Source organism: Odocoileus virginianus, chromosome 17 (assembly GCF_023699985.2).
Source record: "Odocoileus virginianus isolate 20LAN1187 ecotype Illinois chromosome 17, Ovbor_1.2, whole genome shotgun sequence".
In the NCBI taxonomy this organism is placed as follows: Eukaryota; Metazoa; Chordata; class Mammalia; order Artiodactyla; family Cervidae; genus Odocoileus; species Odocoileus virginianus.
Window position 1 is genome coordinate 16,190,762 of NC_069690.1, and position 14,045 is coordinate 16,204,806.

Here is a 14,045-nt window from a genome sequence, read left to right on the forward strand (position 1 = left end):
ACTTCTCCACTTCTAATGCCACACCTGTGGATGGTATTTGAGAGGTTAAGGGCTCTCTTTGGCTAAGGGCTCCGGTCTGGGTTGAAATGCAGGGACACTGACAACTGCGGCAGTCACTGCAAACTTAGTGGGGTGGTTCCCAGTCTGGTTACGAAAGCAGGTATGATAGGGAGGGGAAAGGACAAAAACGGGACTCTGGATACCTACGATGGAGGCACAGATAGAAAAGTCAAAGTGGGGAGTGGTTTAGACTCCAGGTTTCCAACGCAGAGGGTGTGAATTTCATCCCTGGTCAAGAAGCTAAGATCCCACATGCCTCATGGCCAAGAAAACAGAACAAAAACAACAGAAGCAGTATTGTAACAAATTCAATAAAGACTTTAAAAATGCTCCATATAAAAAGAAATCTTAATAAAATAAGAAAGAAAAGTCAGATTTTGAGTATTTCCCATTCACAGCTCACCAGCAAGACAGGAAAGTTACGCAGCATGTGCTCAGCGTTGATGGGAGCAGACAATCCAATAAGGTGTCCCTTGTCATGAGGAATCCTTCCATGCTTCTATGAGAGTTGATCCCCAGCTTCCCTGTTGTGAATCCATCTCCTCAAGTGGGGAACTGGGATGCACTGTGCTGGTGAGAAGCATCTTGTTTTTTAAAGAGAAATTGGATGGATGACACATCTCTGTGATGAACAAGGTCCCAATCTAGGGCTTGGGAAATGGGTTCTTGGTTCTCTAAAACCAAGCTGAGGGATTTGCTGACTTGAATTAGGGCACAGAAAATGAAATGGGAACAGACATGGAGTTTCAAACATGCTTAACAGCCCAGGATATGAACCAAGGCAGCTCCCGGGCCAGTGCCCTCTCCAAAGAGCGAGGCTGACTCTGAGATCCTGGGAGAAAGCAAAGCATTCCAGGTGCTCCTACATGCTTGTGATGGAAATGACGGAATTTGGATGCATGTCTGGTGCCTCAGATGGCACAGAATCTGGCTGCAAAGCAGGAGACCCAGGTTTGAGCCCTAAATTAGGAAGATCCTCTGGAGAAGGTAACGGCTACCCACTTCAGTATTTCTACCTGGAGAAATCTGTGGCTAGAGGAGCCTGGTGGGCTACAGTCCATGGAGTTGCAAAGAGTTGGACATGACTGAGCGACTAGCACACACTGGATTAGGCAATTGTGATTCTGGGTCCTCCAAAGGTCTCAAATTGTAAAAAAATGCTCCTCATCTTTCAATAACTGCCAAAGAGATACCAAAGGAATGGAACCCATCTTTCACAGATGTCATTGCTAGTGTGGAAACTACTGCCTGGCGGTATTTTCCCCTGTCTGAACTCTGGGGAGGAGGTCTCTGAATATTTCATTTTGAGTCATACACGCAAGGCATCCTCGAGATTTACAGCCCCTCTCCTCCCACCCTCAGTTCTCAGATATGTCCCAACACACACCAGGCACTTGAATTTAACTCAATAACCACACGCTTCAGGGAAAGCCAAGCATGTATTTACTCTCCACCTAGTGGTAGCTAGGTAAAATTGCAGGCAAAATGATAAGGGAATGATCAGCTCTACATTGCTCACCTTCAAACCCAAACCTATAAAGGGAAGAAGGGACTCAGATCCTCAAGGACCAGGCACACAACACAAATAAATGAAAACGACCAAGTGAGACAGCACAAGTGTTGTCAAGAGAGGCAACTCCTACTTAGATCCAACTGATTGTCCACTTTGGAAAATGCAGATCAGAGCTGCTTCATCACCTTCTGATTGTTTGAGAGAAGCCAGAAATTCTGATTTTAATGTGAAACCTCCTGATTCTTAAGACAGTGGCTGGATTTTCTTGAAAGCACTAGGTGAGCTAAATACAGCTTACAGTCCTCCCGTTTTCAAAGCTCAGCTGTACAGATGGTGACTGTCATCTCCCCTAAGTGTGGGATTAGACTGCCACTCACCAGCTGCCATTTGTAACTACAACGGAGGCACCAACTGCTTTACTACACAAACACAGCTGGATTCCACAGCAGTGGAGAACAACTAACTCTACAGGAAGAAGTGGAAGGCTCAGCTGAGCCACCCAGTCATGGCAGCACACTGGCCCTTGTGACCAGTTGCTGGCCAGTAGGCACTAAATGGCCGACTGCTCCTGCAGGAAGCCTTCGGGGCCTGGGAGGCCTTTATCTGGCTCAGAAGCTAAGGCTGCTTCTCGAAGGACTTCCAGGTGCTCCTCGGCGGCTGTCAGCGACTGGTCAATCCAATCCAGGCCCCCGGTCAGGTGGCAGGCATTCCTGGTCACCAGTACCAGATGACTGACAGACAGCAGCAGGGCAGTTGTCCTGGGAAAAAACAACAGGATCAGCTTCCCTAGGATCTAAGGGACTTTGCCCTAAAGCCCAGAGGGACAGAGCCTAGACCGGGTTCCCCAAGCTGGAGTCCCATCCCCAAGAGGTTGCTAGGCATGTTAATTTTAAAAGGGTTCCATGCTCAAATAAATTTGGGAATATCTGGGTTAAACAAGGGTAACTGAAGCCCTTCTCAGATAATGCACGTGATAAAGTTCTAAGAAAAGAATGTAATACTCTTTCAGTCTCACTGACTTATTTAAGACTGGGAGCCCACTTTCTGCAACACATCCAATAACATCTCCCAGAAGAGGGTTCTGTGGGACAGTCTGGATCTAGTCAATGGGATAAGCACATCCCCAACTGCTGCCCACTTAAAGACAGGCTCTTCATACCCCACCTCGGGCATCATGTATTGATTCTGAATCAATAAGACCCTGCGCTGGTTTACCACATCCTCACAAAAAATTTAACTGCGAACCAAATAGACGAGGTGGCTTGTTTTTTCAGTATTGAAAAATTCACTGCGGAGCATCTTCTAAATAGTGAGTATGCATGATGCATTTGGGAATGCATTACAGATGATGAGCCCACGAACACAGCTGGGAAGTAATAGGAGTAGGGTAGAGAAACCAATAGAACTGCTGTGACCCACAGCCTGTCTGGCAATTATTACACAATGGGCCTATGAAACAGTCATGTAAATCCAAGAGACAAAGGAACATACTTTGTTTTGTTTCTTTTTAAGTGGGTTTGCATTTAGTAGAGGAACATAACAATCTCAAATGCCTAAGTACGCTCTGTGGACAAGGGACGAACACGAGACAGGGTTCCTGGCATGTACTAAGAAGGTGAGCACAGCTTTAGCTGACCAGTCACGTCCAGTCTCGTTTCCTGCCCACTGCCCACACCAGCGACCCACTGGGCAGTACTCACAGCTGAGGCACGTCTGCTTCAGGGGTCCAAAGAGCAGACATAGCCATGGGAGCAACGGGGGGCGGGGAGGTGCAGATACGACTTCGCTTGGATGGACGTTTCATCACAGAAAATTCAAAATCTAAGACTGGTTCTTCCTCCTGCTCCGCTGGGGGTTGCAGGAAGAACTCTGGCCACGAGCATCCAGCCAGGCCTGGCTCACTGGTTTGCTGACCCTTCACACTGAAGTGAATGGTACCCAAAGCTGGGGCAGCCTTGGGAACCCAACAAAGCAGCCTTCTCCTCCACCATCCAAACAGCCAGCCTCACAGACCTGATAACATGGGGAGCTTCCAGCGTGAAAAGACACACGGCCACCCCGCCCCTCTCACCGGGCATCCAGGAGCTTGGGGTCCAACGGAGGGTACATGGACTTCACAACGTCGTCCACTCTGAGGGGAGGCAAAAGGTTTTCAGTATTTCCCTTTTCTTATGGCCTTTTCTCCTTTCTTTCCTTACCCCAAAGCTTCTCTTTTGACATTCCAGACTCAACCTTTAGTGACTTTCTGTAACTGCATTCTCGGACAGGGACTTAAACAGAAAGAATTCAGAGACTTCCCTGGGGGGTCCAGTGGCTAAGACTCCACGCTACCAATGCAGGGGGCCCAGGTTGGATCCCTGGTCAGGGAACTAGATCCCACATGCCACAGTAAAGACCCAGTGCAGCCAAATAAATAAATGAAAAATTAATCTTTTGAAAATAAATGTTAAAATTTTAAATTAAATAGATAAAATTAATTAATTAAAAAGAAAGACTTTGGCTTCTGTTTAGAGAGTATTTTTTCTGGTTTTCAGTTCCAATGGATTAAAAAGTACAAATTCACACATCCGAAATGATGTTCAAGATATACTGCTACATCAAAAAGGCAAACTGCCAAACAATATATAAAGTCTGATGGATCCTATTTGCATAAAAATGGATAAACAATAACTATGACATTTGGCAGGAAGTAGGGGACCAGTTTGTAGAAATACTTTACCGTTCAACAGTGATTGATTACTCTCAGGAATTGGGATGGGGTGGGACTGGGGGGTGGTGGGTCCCTTCACTTTTCAGATTCTCTATTTCTGCAATGTTTTAACTTTTACAAGTGTTTATTACTTCTGTATTTTAAAAAAAAACCATGGTTACAGGTAGATATTCAGAACACTAAAAAAATGCTCCAAGTTTAACTTAGGTTCAAACTGCTCCACTGGATTTCTTGCAGCACATGATACAGTTCACAGTTGATTTTTTAAAAAATCAAATTCAAGAAGGAGCTACTATTCATCCTCATTTGCATGATTCAGTGTTTTCGTTCAAATTCTTGCTCCTGGACCATTTAGTCAAGAAGCAAAAAATAAGGATGCATTGTTTGATTTCCAAAAGCACTTGAGAACAGGCTTGACGGTCCTTGTCTTGGGGCTGAGGGGCTGGTGAAGAGGCGCAGAGGCAGGGTCACTCAGAGCCCAACTTAGCCAGCCCTCTTTCCTGCCCTGTAGCTGAAGCCACTCTTCTTGAAACTAGTATGCTATCAACACACTGTACGAGATAGAATAAGAAAAACCATGGGGATAAAAGATGTGAGAGGGCAGGAAGAGAGAGCAAGGACCCTGACTGATTTGTGGCAGGGATCATTCTGGAAGCAGTCCAAGGTGCTCAGCAGGACGGGCTAGTGAGCGCCCTACCCTCTGAGCGCTGTCACACCCTCGCTCCAGCACCGCTGCTAGTTCTGATTCCCCCAGGACTCCTCTGGGACCCAGAAATCTCCCTCTTTCCTTCTCCAAGCCCTCCTGGTGATGCTGTGTTTTATCCTGGCTTCACAGGAATTCGCCAGGACCTGGGACGGCTCTTAGAAGTGCCAGGAAGTATGAGAGAGATCCAGCAGACACGAGAGGAAGGGCTGGTGCTTGCCCAGAGCCTGGGTCTGCTTCAGGCCAGGGACCGACCTAGGCTGATCCCACTTCTGTAGCCACACCCATCCGGGACAGCTTCAGAGACAACTCAGACCCTTCTGGATTATCTCCCTCCCACTTTCTCAACTCACTGAACTCCCTGGACAGAGTTCAAGTGCACCAACTCTTTCACGTTCCCTCCGAGGACTGGTTCCTTGAGGTCCATCCGAGCCCACAGCCACATGGAAAGCGAGGACCCCTGGAACTCGGGAGGCTGATTTAAGAAAACCTCCTGAACTGGGAAACAACTCCCGGCTCGGGCACATCCACATACCAGCCACCAGATGGCAGCCCCAACTTAGTACCACCCTTCCCTCTAAGAAAAAGAGCTTTCTTTTCTTCACAAAACCGAGGCCAGATGAGGGGGTGGAGCTGTTGTCCTGCAGTCCGGCCGGCTGCCTCCTACAAGGGATTCTGCAGACAGCCTGGAATCTGGGAGATATGAATGATCCCTTCACCTCCCACCCGGGCTTGGGGGCTGCTGGCTGGGCCATGGATGGGGCCGGGACTGGTCTCGGTACAGACGTCAGCTGGGATGGGACGCAGGGAGGTCACTGTTCACCGGGGTGTGGGCATCAGTGGCAAGTGCGCTTGCTGGCCCAGAGCCCGGGAAGAAGGTGTGCCCAGGGGAAGGAGAGCTGCCCCAGCTGGCCTGGGACTGAGGAAGAGGGAGCTGGGGGGCCCTAGTCATATGCTGGCACTTCCCAAAAAGCCTACAGTAGGGGTCACGCCAGAGGGGAGGGGAGCCTGTGACACCACCTTACCCTGAAAACTCTCCCAGCCTCTAAACCCTCCTGGGCTCTCTGGGAATGTGTGGGGCATAAACCACTCAAGTTGCCCCTGGAGCTGCTCAGGGGAGCCTGCCCATGCCCCCACCCCGCCCCCCCGGAGTGCGGGGACCTCACCTGGGGCTGATGCGCTTGGCCACCACAATGATGTCGCTGAGGCTGGCCGAGGTCTTCATCTTGGCCCCTGAGCCCATTGTCATGGCAACGAGCTTCTCCGTCAGAGTGTGACAGATCTACGGCAACAGGGAGCAGAGAGGTGATGGGGGGACCCAGCCCCCCAGGGTTTCCGCCATCCCAGAAAGACAAACACACCACCCCCCATCCCACGGCGGGCCCCCCTAATCTCACAGACAGACTGAAGTGGAAAGCACGCAGAGATGAGAGGGATGGAAGGGGCAAACCCAAGGGTAAGGAAGGCGGGGTGGGAACCTCAGACCAGGGCCAGGGTTTCTCGGCTTAAGAGAAGTCTGAGCTGAAATAATCTGTCCTAAGAAAAATCATGTGCTCTAACTACATCCTCTCCCTTCAGGGCCAAAACCTAGTTTCTCTCTCGATTCCTTCACCTCCTGGCTTTGTCTTCCAAAACGATAAAGATCTCTCTACAGGCACCCTCAGAAACATGGCCAGACAAGCAGAATTTATATCAACAATTTTCTGGAATAACATTTTAGCATGTTTGTCATGATGATGATAAAAGGGTTGTGGGGGGAAAAAAAAAAGCAGGAAAATGGCAAGACTAGGACACACAACCTTTCTCAGCATCTGCCAGCAGCACTGGCCACCCCTAAAGCTTTGCTCCTCACTTTCGTGCCCCCCCCAAGTGTCAGAACCTGGATGTGCTGCTATCCCTAGGGAAAAATTTCCATCAACTTTATTACATATACGTGGGGCTGGAAAAGAGGCAGAAAGAAGCCCGAGAGCCCACCCAGGAGATAGGCCCTTCCCTTGAGGCCCCACCAGAGGGACTCCAGGGCAGGTGGCCAAGCAGCAGGGCCATGAGAGCTCAAGAGGAAGCTGAGAGGGTCTCAGGATGGACCACTGAGCCCAGTGAGACTCCTGCCGGCCGATTTATCCCACACCTCAGCTGTCATTCATCCCCCTCCTCTAACAGATAAGAGAACAGGAAGAAGAGGTGGGATAAAAGACTTTTTAATATTTTGTACTAAATGACACGAAAGTAAAGCTGCCTTTTTTTGAAATCTTGAATAATTGCTAGACAAAGAGAGAAATGTGTGGTTTCCCAGGTTACTGAAATAAACAATATTTGCCACTGGCCAAACGTGTCCGTATTACTATTGTCCTAGTAAGTCAGAGAGTGTCAGGCAAGAACTGGCAAATAAATGCTAAAACTGTAAAAATTACCCAAAAACAATAAAAATTACCCCCAAACTATAAAAAGTACACAAAACTGTAAAAATTACCCTAAATGCAAATTGGATGCAACTCTCCACCCTGTTCTGGAGGCTGTTGGCATTTTAAAAAAAAAAAGGCTGCTCTCAGGTTGAAGTATTGTGGTTTGGATTTTTTAACATAGACTGTTCTGTGTGGCTGACCACTGCCACAGAGAGGGCTGGTGAGGAACTTTCTAGTAACTGGAGATGCCATAATACAGAGCTCAACTTGCTTCGAGGACTGAGCCCTCCGTTCCTGGAAGAGAGTGCCCGGGAGAAGCTGAGAACTGCCCTTCCCCCCAAAATGGCTTCAGTCTTGCTCTGTAAATATTCTGCACACAGCTTCCTGCCTGGTCAGTGAATATGTGGTTGGTGACTGTCTCTGCTGTCTCTCCACCGGCCACTGTACTGTGAGGACCAGGAGGAGTAAAGTCTTTGAAAGGGCCTCCAGAATTTAAAGGAGAACAGACCAGGATCGGAACTGAATAGGAGCTCCAAGAGTTACAGGAGGCCTCCGGCGCGGGTCAGCGCTCCCCCAAAGTCCCTCCTCCTGGACAGCCTGATTCTTGGTGACCACCCCATTATTCTCCTGGGGAAATCGAAGAGTGTTACCTTCAAGATGGCGATGCAGTGGGACATGAGACCCCTGCGGAGACAAGAAGCATCTGTCACGGCTTCTCCAGAGAGGCCCACCTCCCTCCAGCCACCACCTCCACGCCTCCTCCAGCTCTGACCCCTGGGCACGGCTGGACACCACCTGAGAGCCCAGACGCCTCAGCGATAAAATGAACAAGCCCAGGAGCTAAAGCAGGAGGCACCTTCTTTCCCCCGTCTTCCCCCTTCCCCTCCCGCACCCAACAGACTCCTCCAGCTGGTGCCACCACTCTGAGACTGCTCCCTCCACCCAGGGGATCCTTCCCCGTATCCTCTGCCTGATGAACTCATCTTTCCAGTCCTGAAGGGACTGCCCTGGTGGTCCAGTGATTAAGACTCCAAGCTTCCACTGCAGGCAGTAGGGGTTCTATCCCCAGTAGGGGCAGGGGAGAAGTTCCCCATGCTGCGCAGTGCAGCCAAAAAAAAAAAAAAGACCCAGGACAAAAGGTGCCCACTCTGGGAAAGCCTCCAGAAGTCCACCCCACTCCTCTAGCCCAGGCAATTCTATAGGCACCACCTCCTCTGCGTGCTCACTGCACCCACAGAGAGACCCACCCCTTCCCGCCATCATTTCTGAAATAGTGTATTTAGTAGAATTCTGTCTCCACCACAAGTTTCAAAGCTGCACTGCCTGGCCCAGAGCCTGCACATCACACCGGTTAACACCCACCCAGTGAATGAAGGGCTGAGCGACAGGGAAAGGGGCAGCACACACTTCTGAACCTGCAGCGGGGTGGAGGGATCCCCGAGGGAGCCTGGAGACAAAGGCTGCATCCCTGAAGCCTGAAGGTCATATTCACGGGTGCCTCAAGGATAACCCAAGCACATTACAGTGACTTTATAAAAACTCTGCCACACATCTACGGGCCTCAGTGTTCAGGTCTGCAAAATGGGGAGAGTGAGGACAAACACCGTGGTGGACAAACACCGTCACACTGTAGGCCCCCCCACGGTGAGGGCAGGGGAAGAGCAGCAACGGACACCGTGCTCCAGGGTGCTCGGCCGAGCTCGGGCAGAGGAGGCCAGGAAAGGGTGCCCAGAAGCCCGATCCGCCACCCCTGACGGCTGGGGAAAAGCAAGCAGTCCCCAAGGCCTTACGAGGCATCTTCGATCCAGTCTTCGTTCTCCAGAATGGCCTCGATGTGAGGGTTGGTGATGACAACGTCATCCAGTTCTAGCTCAGAGGGCTCAGACTGGGTCTCCATGGCGCCAATGAGGTCCACGATGGGCCTGGAAGGAAGAGCCCAGGTAAGTGGGTTCCTGATGGGTGACCACTGCCGACTCTCCTCATCGAGGCCCACATACCCTCCGAAAGGATAAGTGAAATGAGTAAGTGAAAGCAAGAACTTGTTCTGGATCCAAACCAAAGGCCAGAGGGACTTCAGTGTGGGCCAGGCACATGGTGAGACAGCGAGTCAAGGAGGCAGGGCCCAGGAACACAAGAGAAACGACACAGAACAAGAAGAGCTGCTCAGAGAAAGGCAGGGCTACAACCATAATCATTCCAAAGATATCCTAAACAGGGATGCTCTTTCATGACAAAACAACGTCCATTTGTAACTTGTTTCCCCTTCAAGCCTACCTTTTACGGAGAAGCTCAGTTCCTATTACCCAAACTGACCTGCACCCACTACTTGTTCTGTAGAATCAAGTTCTGGGAGCCACCTTGGTCCACCCGCAAGATCCCACTCCCTCCAAGTTATACTAAAGAAGAGGGGGATGTAAAGACACCTCCTACTTTAAAACAGGGTTCTTGAGAACATGAGACACCATTACAGAGCTTTCCTAGGTCAACAAATGGGCATTTACTAATTACAAACCACTCAACAGAGATGCTGACAGGATTCAGACAAAGGGGTAAGAGAAACTCAGGGTTTAGTGGTCAGCATCCCTTGGGATCTAGCAATTAAAATATCCCTAACCTGAAAATAAGATCTTGATTCCCAAGTAGGTTTCATGTGAAGAACATCATGAAGAAATCCGCGCAGAGATGAGACATGACCCTATGCTGGGGTTTTGCAATCCCCAAGTGTCTATTGCTTCAATGTGTGGCTTGGAGTACAGGGCATCGGATTTCTGCTCCTAAGAGGTTGTTTGGGGGGCTTCCCAGGTGGTGCTAGTGGTAAAGAACCAGACTGACACTGTAGGAGACATATCAGACTCAGTTTCTATCCCTGGGTCAGGAAAATCCCCTGGAGGAGGGGATGGCAACCCACTCCAATATTCCTGCCTGAAGAATCCCCTGGACAGAGGAGCCTGGCGGGCTCTGGTCCACAGGATTGCGCAAAGTCAGACACAACTGAAGCGCCTCAGCACGCACGGACGCGTGAGGTTGGTTAGAAAGGGGTTGTGCTATGCTGTGCTTAGTCGCTCAGTCGTGTCTGACTCTTTGTGATCTCCCTGGGACTGTAGCCCACCAGGCTCCTCTGTCCATGGTTTGGCCTGCTCAAATGTTATGTGGCCAGTTTGGGACAGCTGTGTGCTAGGTAAGCACGTTCACACAGTCCAAGGCGGCTCAGGATGCTAGGGAGCTCACGGAACATTCTTAAGCTCTGAGATCTTTACTGGGAACGACAGCCTTAGGGTACTATTTTCAAGACAAAAGTTGAGTGACAGTTGCCCAACACTAAACTTCTTTTCTCTTTCATGGGGCATCAAGGCACAGTCCCTCTCTCGTCCTGTCCCTGCCCGGGCCACTCACTTGGAATCATAGCACTGCAGGAGGTCTCGAGGCCGACAGTAGCGCTGCCTGCAAACCACCACCAAGGCTGCAAAGGAGGCCAGAAAGATGGTGGCCAGCACGCCTATGGCAACAATCACCACGGTCTCCATGCTTCCAGGCGGCTCCGTCAGTCCTGGTCAGTGCCCCTCCGGGGCTGAAGCTGGAAAGACACAAGGGGGGGGCGGCCTGGTGAAGCAGCAGCAAGAGTGGGGTCTTACCTGCTGGAAGGGGGAGCGGAAGCCTCCGCCTGCAGACACCTGAGGGCCTGAGCAGAACCAAGACACATTTTAGGTCATGCCCCAAATGTTATCTTTTCCTTTACTACTGGGGTGGCCAAAAAGTTCATTCCAGTTTTTACGGAAGATATTATGGGAGAACTTGAACGAACTTTTTGGCCGACCGAAGAAAAGCCTTTGCTCCCCAGTTGGAGCAGGATGGCCTTTTCAACCCAGGACAAAAGGAAACACTGTCCCTAGCAGCTGTTTTTGTATCTGCACCAGGCACCTGAAAGAACACCCACCTAAGAAGGGTGGGATTGTATTCACTGAGGTTCTACCTGTGCCAGGCACTTGGTATGTGTTTATTCTTCTAACGATCCTATGAGGAAGGTGTTAGTATCCCCATTTTACAGTTGAGAAAACTGAGGCCCCAAGAGGTTAAGTAATTTGTCCAAGTCTATGTAGTCAGGAAGCAGAATGTCATTCACTCAAACTGAGATGGATTATCACCTGCCTTGTCCTTTCTAAGGAGAAAAGAGGATTTTAAACACTCTGGGGAAAGTTTTGATCTTGAGTTTCAGCGCTGGAAATGTTGCTGTTGTTTAGTCACTGAGTCGTGCCCGACTCTTTGCAGCCCCATGTAGCCCGCCAGGCTCCTCTGTCCATAGGATTTCCCAGGCAAGAATACTGGAGCGAGTTGCCATTTCCTTCTCCAGGGGATCTTCCTGACCCAGGGATGGAACCCATGTCTCCTGCATTGGCAGGTGGATTCTTTATCACTGAGCCACCAGGGAAGCCCCATTGGAAACTTACAACTGGTATTAAACTGTCTGTCATTTATTTATGCCTGTTTTCATTTAGGAGGTTATTTCACACCTATTTACAGGCTTGAGAAGCAATGGCATCTCAGAGAAGTATGTATTCACAATGTTATTTCATTGCAGGGCTCCCACTTGTGTCCTTCTGAGCCAGTCTTGTCCCCTTTCCGGGCTTTAATTTCCCCACCTGCAAAAAAGGGTGCTTTGATATAGAATCCTAACTCCAGGACAGTACATCTCCTCTATTTGAATTTAATCCTATGTTCCATGTCTTGGAGGTCCAAATGCTCTTGATCATCATTCAGTAAGTATTTATTAATCACTAGTATGCACCAAGCAGAGGACTGGATTCTGAAGACATGGATTCTGAAGATAAATAAGACATGGGCCCCAAAACCTGGGGTGAGGGAGCCTGGGGAAAGAGGAAGACAGGCAAACCATTTCAACTCCGTGTGCCTGTGCCACATACAGAAGTACATGAAAAGAGAGTACCAGTGTTTGCAATATACTTTCTGGGAAAGCTTTTCTCCCAGAGCCGCTGATGCTCCAGCTGGGTTTTGAAGGATGAATAGAAGTTTTCCCGGTGGGTTTGGCTGGCTCAAAGTGCCAAGGAACCCGTCTCAGAGGACTCTCAGAGCTGCTGTCCCACCTGGCGTGCACTTGCCCACAGGGTGAGGAGACTGAGCTCTTACCTTACTCATCTCTGACTGTGCTTGGAGGAGGCGCGGGGGTGTCCTGCTCGGCGTCTGTGAATGTGTTTCTCTGTACTGTCCCTCCGAAAGGGCTCCCTCCTTCAGCCCTTTTCCTTTCCTTCCCCTCTCTTTTCTCACTTCACTTTCCCTGGCTCAGCTTTCCTCTCCACTCCCGGGCTCTTTTCCCCCTCCCCTCGTCTCAGGCTTCCTCGGCGTTTCCCGTCCCCTCCCCCCGCCCCGGGGCTCCAAGACCACCCGCTTTGTTTCTTCTCCTCCCGAGCGAAGTTTCGGGTGTGTTTCTCGGCCTGCCCGAGCTTTTCTCTCGAGTCGTTGCGGTTTCTCTCCGCGATCGGTCTGCGTGAGTGTTTCTTCGTGGGTTTCCCTTTTTCTTTGTTATTTTCTCTGTGTTTCAGGATGAGTTATTCTGTTCCCCTCTAACGGGCTCTAAATCCACAAGGAGAAAACAAGACCCAAGACCCCATCTCCTTCCCCCACCCCAGAACACCCACTCCACCCCCAGGACGTCGGGAGGGCACCCCACGCGCCCCGGCGCGCGCCACGCGGGGCCCGATGGCTCCGGGGCGCACGGCTCCAACTTTGCCCGCTCGCGGGCGCCGGGCTCCCCTCCCCCGCCGCACCCTTTCCCCCCACCCCCACCCCCGTGCACCCCGCTCCGAAGGGGCGGTGGGCCGGGAGCCTCGGAACCCCAGCCCCGCGGCGCGCCGGGCTCACCCACCTGCGGCTGCGGCTCCGGGACGCAGGCGGGGGCGCTCCCGCTGCCGGGCCCCCCGCGATGGCCGAGTCCGGGCGCGGGACTGGCGGCCGCCCGCGAGCGGGGCATGCCGGGAAGGCGCGGAGATAAGTCCGGGCGGCTGAGCCCCCGCGGCGGCGCGGGCGGGGGAGCCGCGGGCCGAGCATCCAAATCCCCCGCTGCCAGGCGCCGCCGTCACCGCCAGGCCCCCGGGGCGGCCGGGGGTTGGGGCCGCGGGAGGCCCCGGGCAGCTGCGGGGCCGTCGCTCAGCGACCCGACGGGGCCGAGCGGGGCGGGGAGGGGGCGCCGAGACACTGGCCGTCCCCTGGGGGCGGGGAGCGCCCCGCGGCCGCTTAGCGTGGCTGGTCTCGGAGCGGGTCTACTCCGCTGCTCGCTGGCTGGTTTACCTCCTGGCTCTGCGGCCCACTGGGCTTCCCTGGTGGCTCAGACGGTGAAGAATCCTCCTGCAGTGCGGGAACCATGGGTTCGATCCCTGGATCAGGAAGATCCCCTGGAGGAGGGCTTGGCAGCCCACTGCAGTATTCTTGCCTGGAGAATCCCCATGGACAGAGGAGCCTGGCGGGCTACAGTCCACGGGGTCGCAAAGAATCGGACACGATTGAGCAGCCAAGCACACAGTAGCTTGTACACTGACTTGGGTACCTTGGTTTCTTCCTCTGCGAAAGGGACCAGGACTTACAAGCATCCTGAGTTAAATGCCCAGATGCAGACCATGTTGGGCCCCGGATCAGTGGTGAATCAGT

At 51.7% G+C, this 14,045-nt stretch overlaps 1 protein-coding gene across 3 annotated transcripts; it reads right to left on the reverse strand.

Annotated features, from left to right (window-relative positions):
• Nucleotides 1–1,480: 1,480 nt before the first annotated feature.
• Nucleotides 1,481–13,479, reverse strand: TMEM98 (transmembrane protein 98). Of its 3 annotated transcripts, none has more exons than XM_070478702.1 (7): nt 13,267–13,479; nt 10,782–10,962; nt 9,179–9,310; nt 8,039–8,072; nt 6,153–6,268; nt 3,645–3,704; nt 1,481–2,331 (listed from the first exon to the last, which is right to left on the reverse strand). In XM_070478702.1, exons 2-7 carry the CDS (start codon nt 10,910–10,912, stop codon nt 2,124–2,126), a joined length of 681 nt encoding a protein of 226 aa, XP_070334803.1. In that variant the 5' UTR covers nt 10,913–10,962; nt 13,267–13,479; the 3' UTR covers nt 1,481–2,123. The 3 variants fall into 3 exon arrangements, with proteins under 3 accessions (XP_070334803.1, XP_020755462.1, XP_020755463.1); XM_020899803.2 differs by lacking the exon at nt 13,267–13,479 and adding an exon at nt 12,531–12,697; XM_020899804.2 differs by lacking the exon at nt 13,267–13,479 and adding an exon at nt 11,905–11,990.
• Nucleotides 13,480–14,045: the final 566 nt, after the last annotated feature.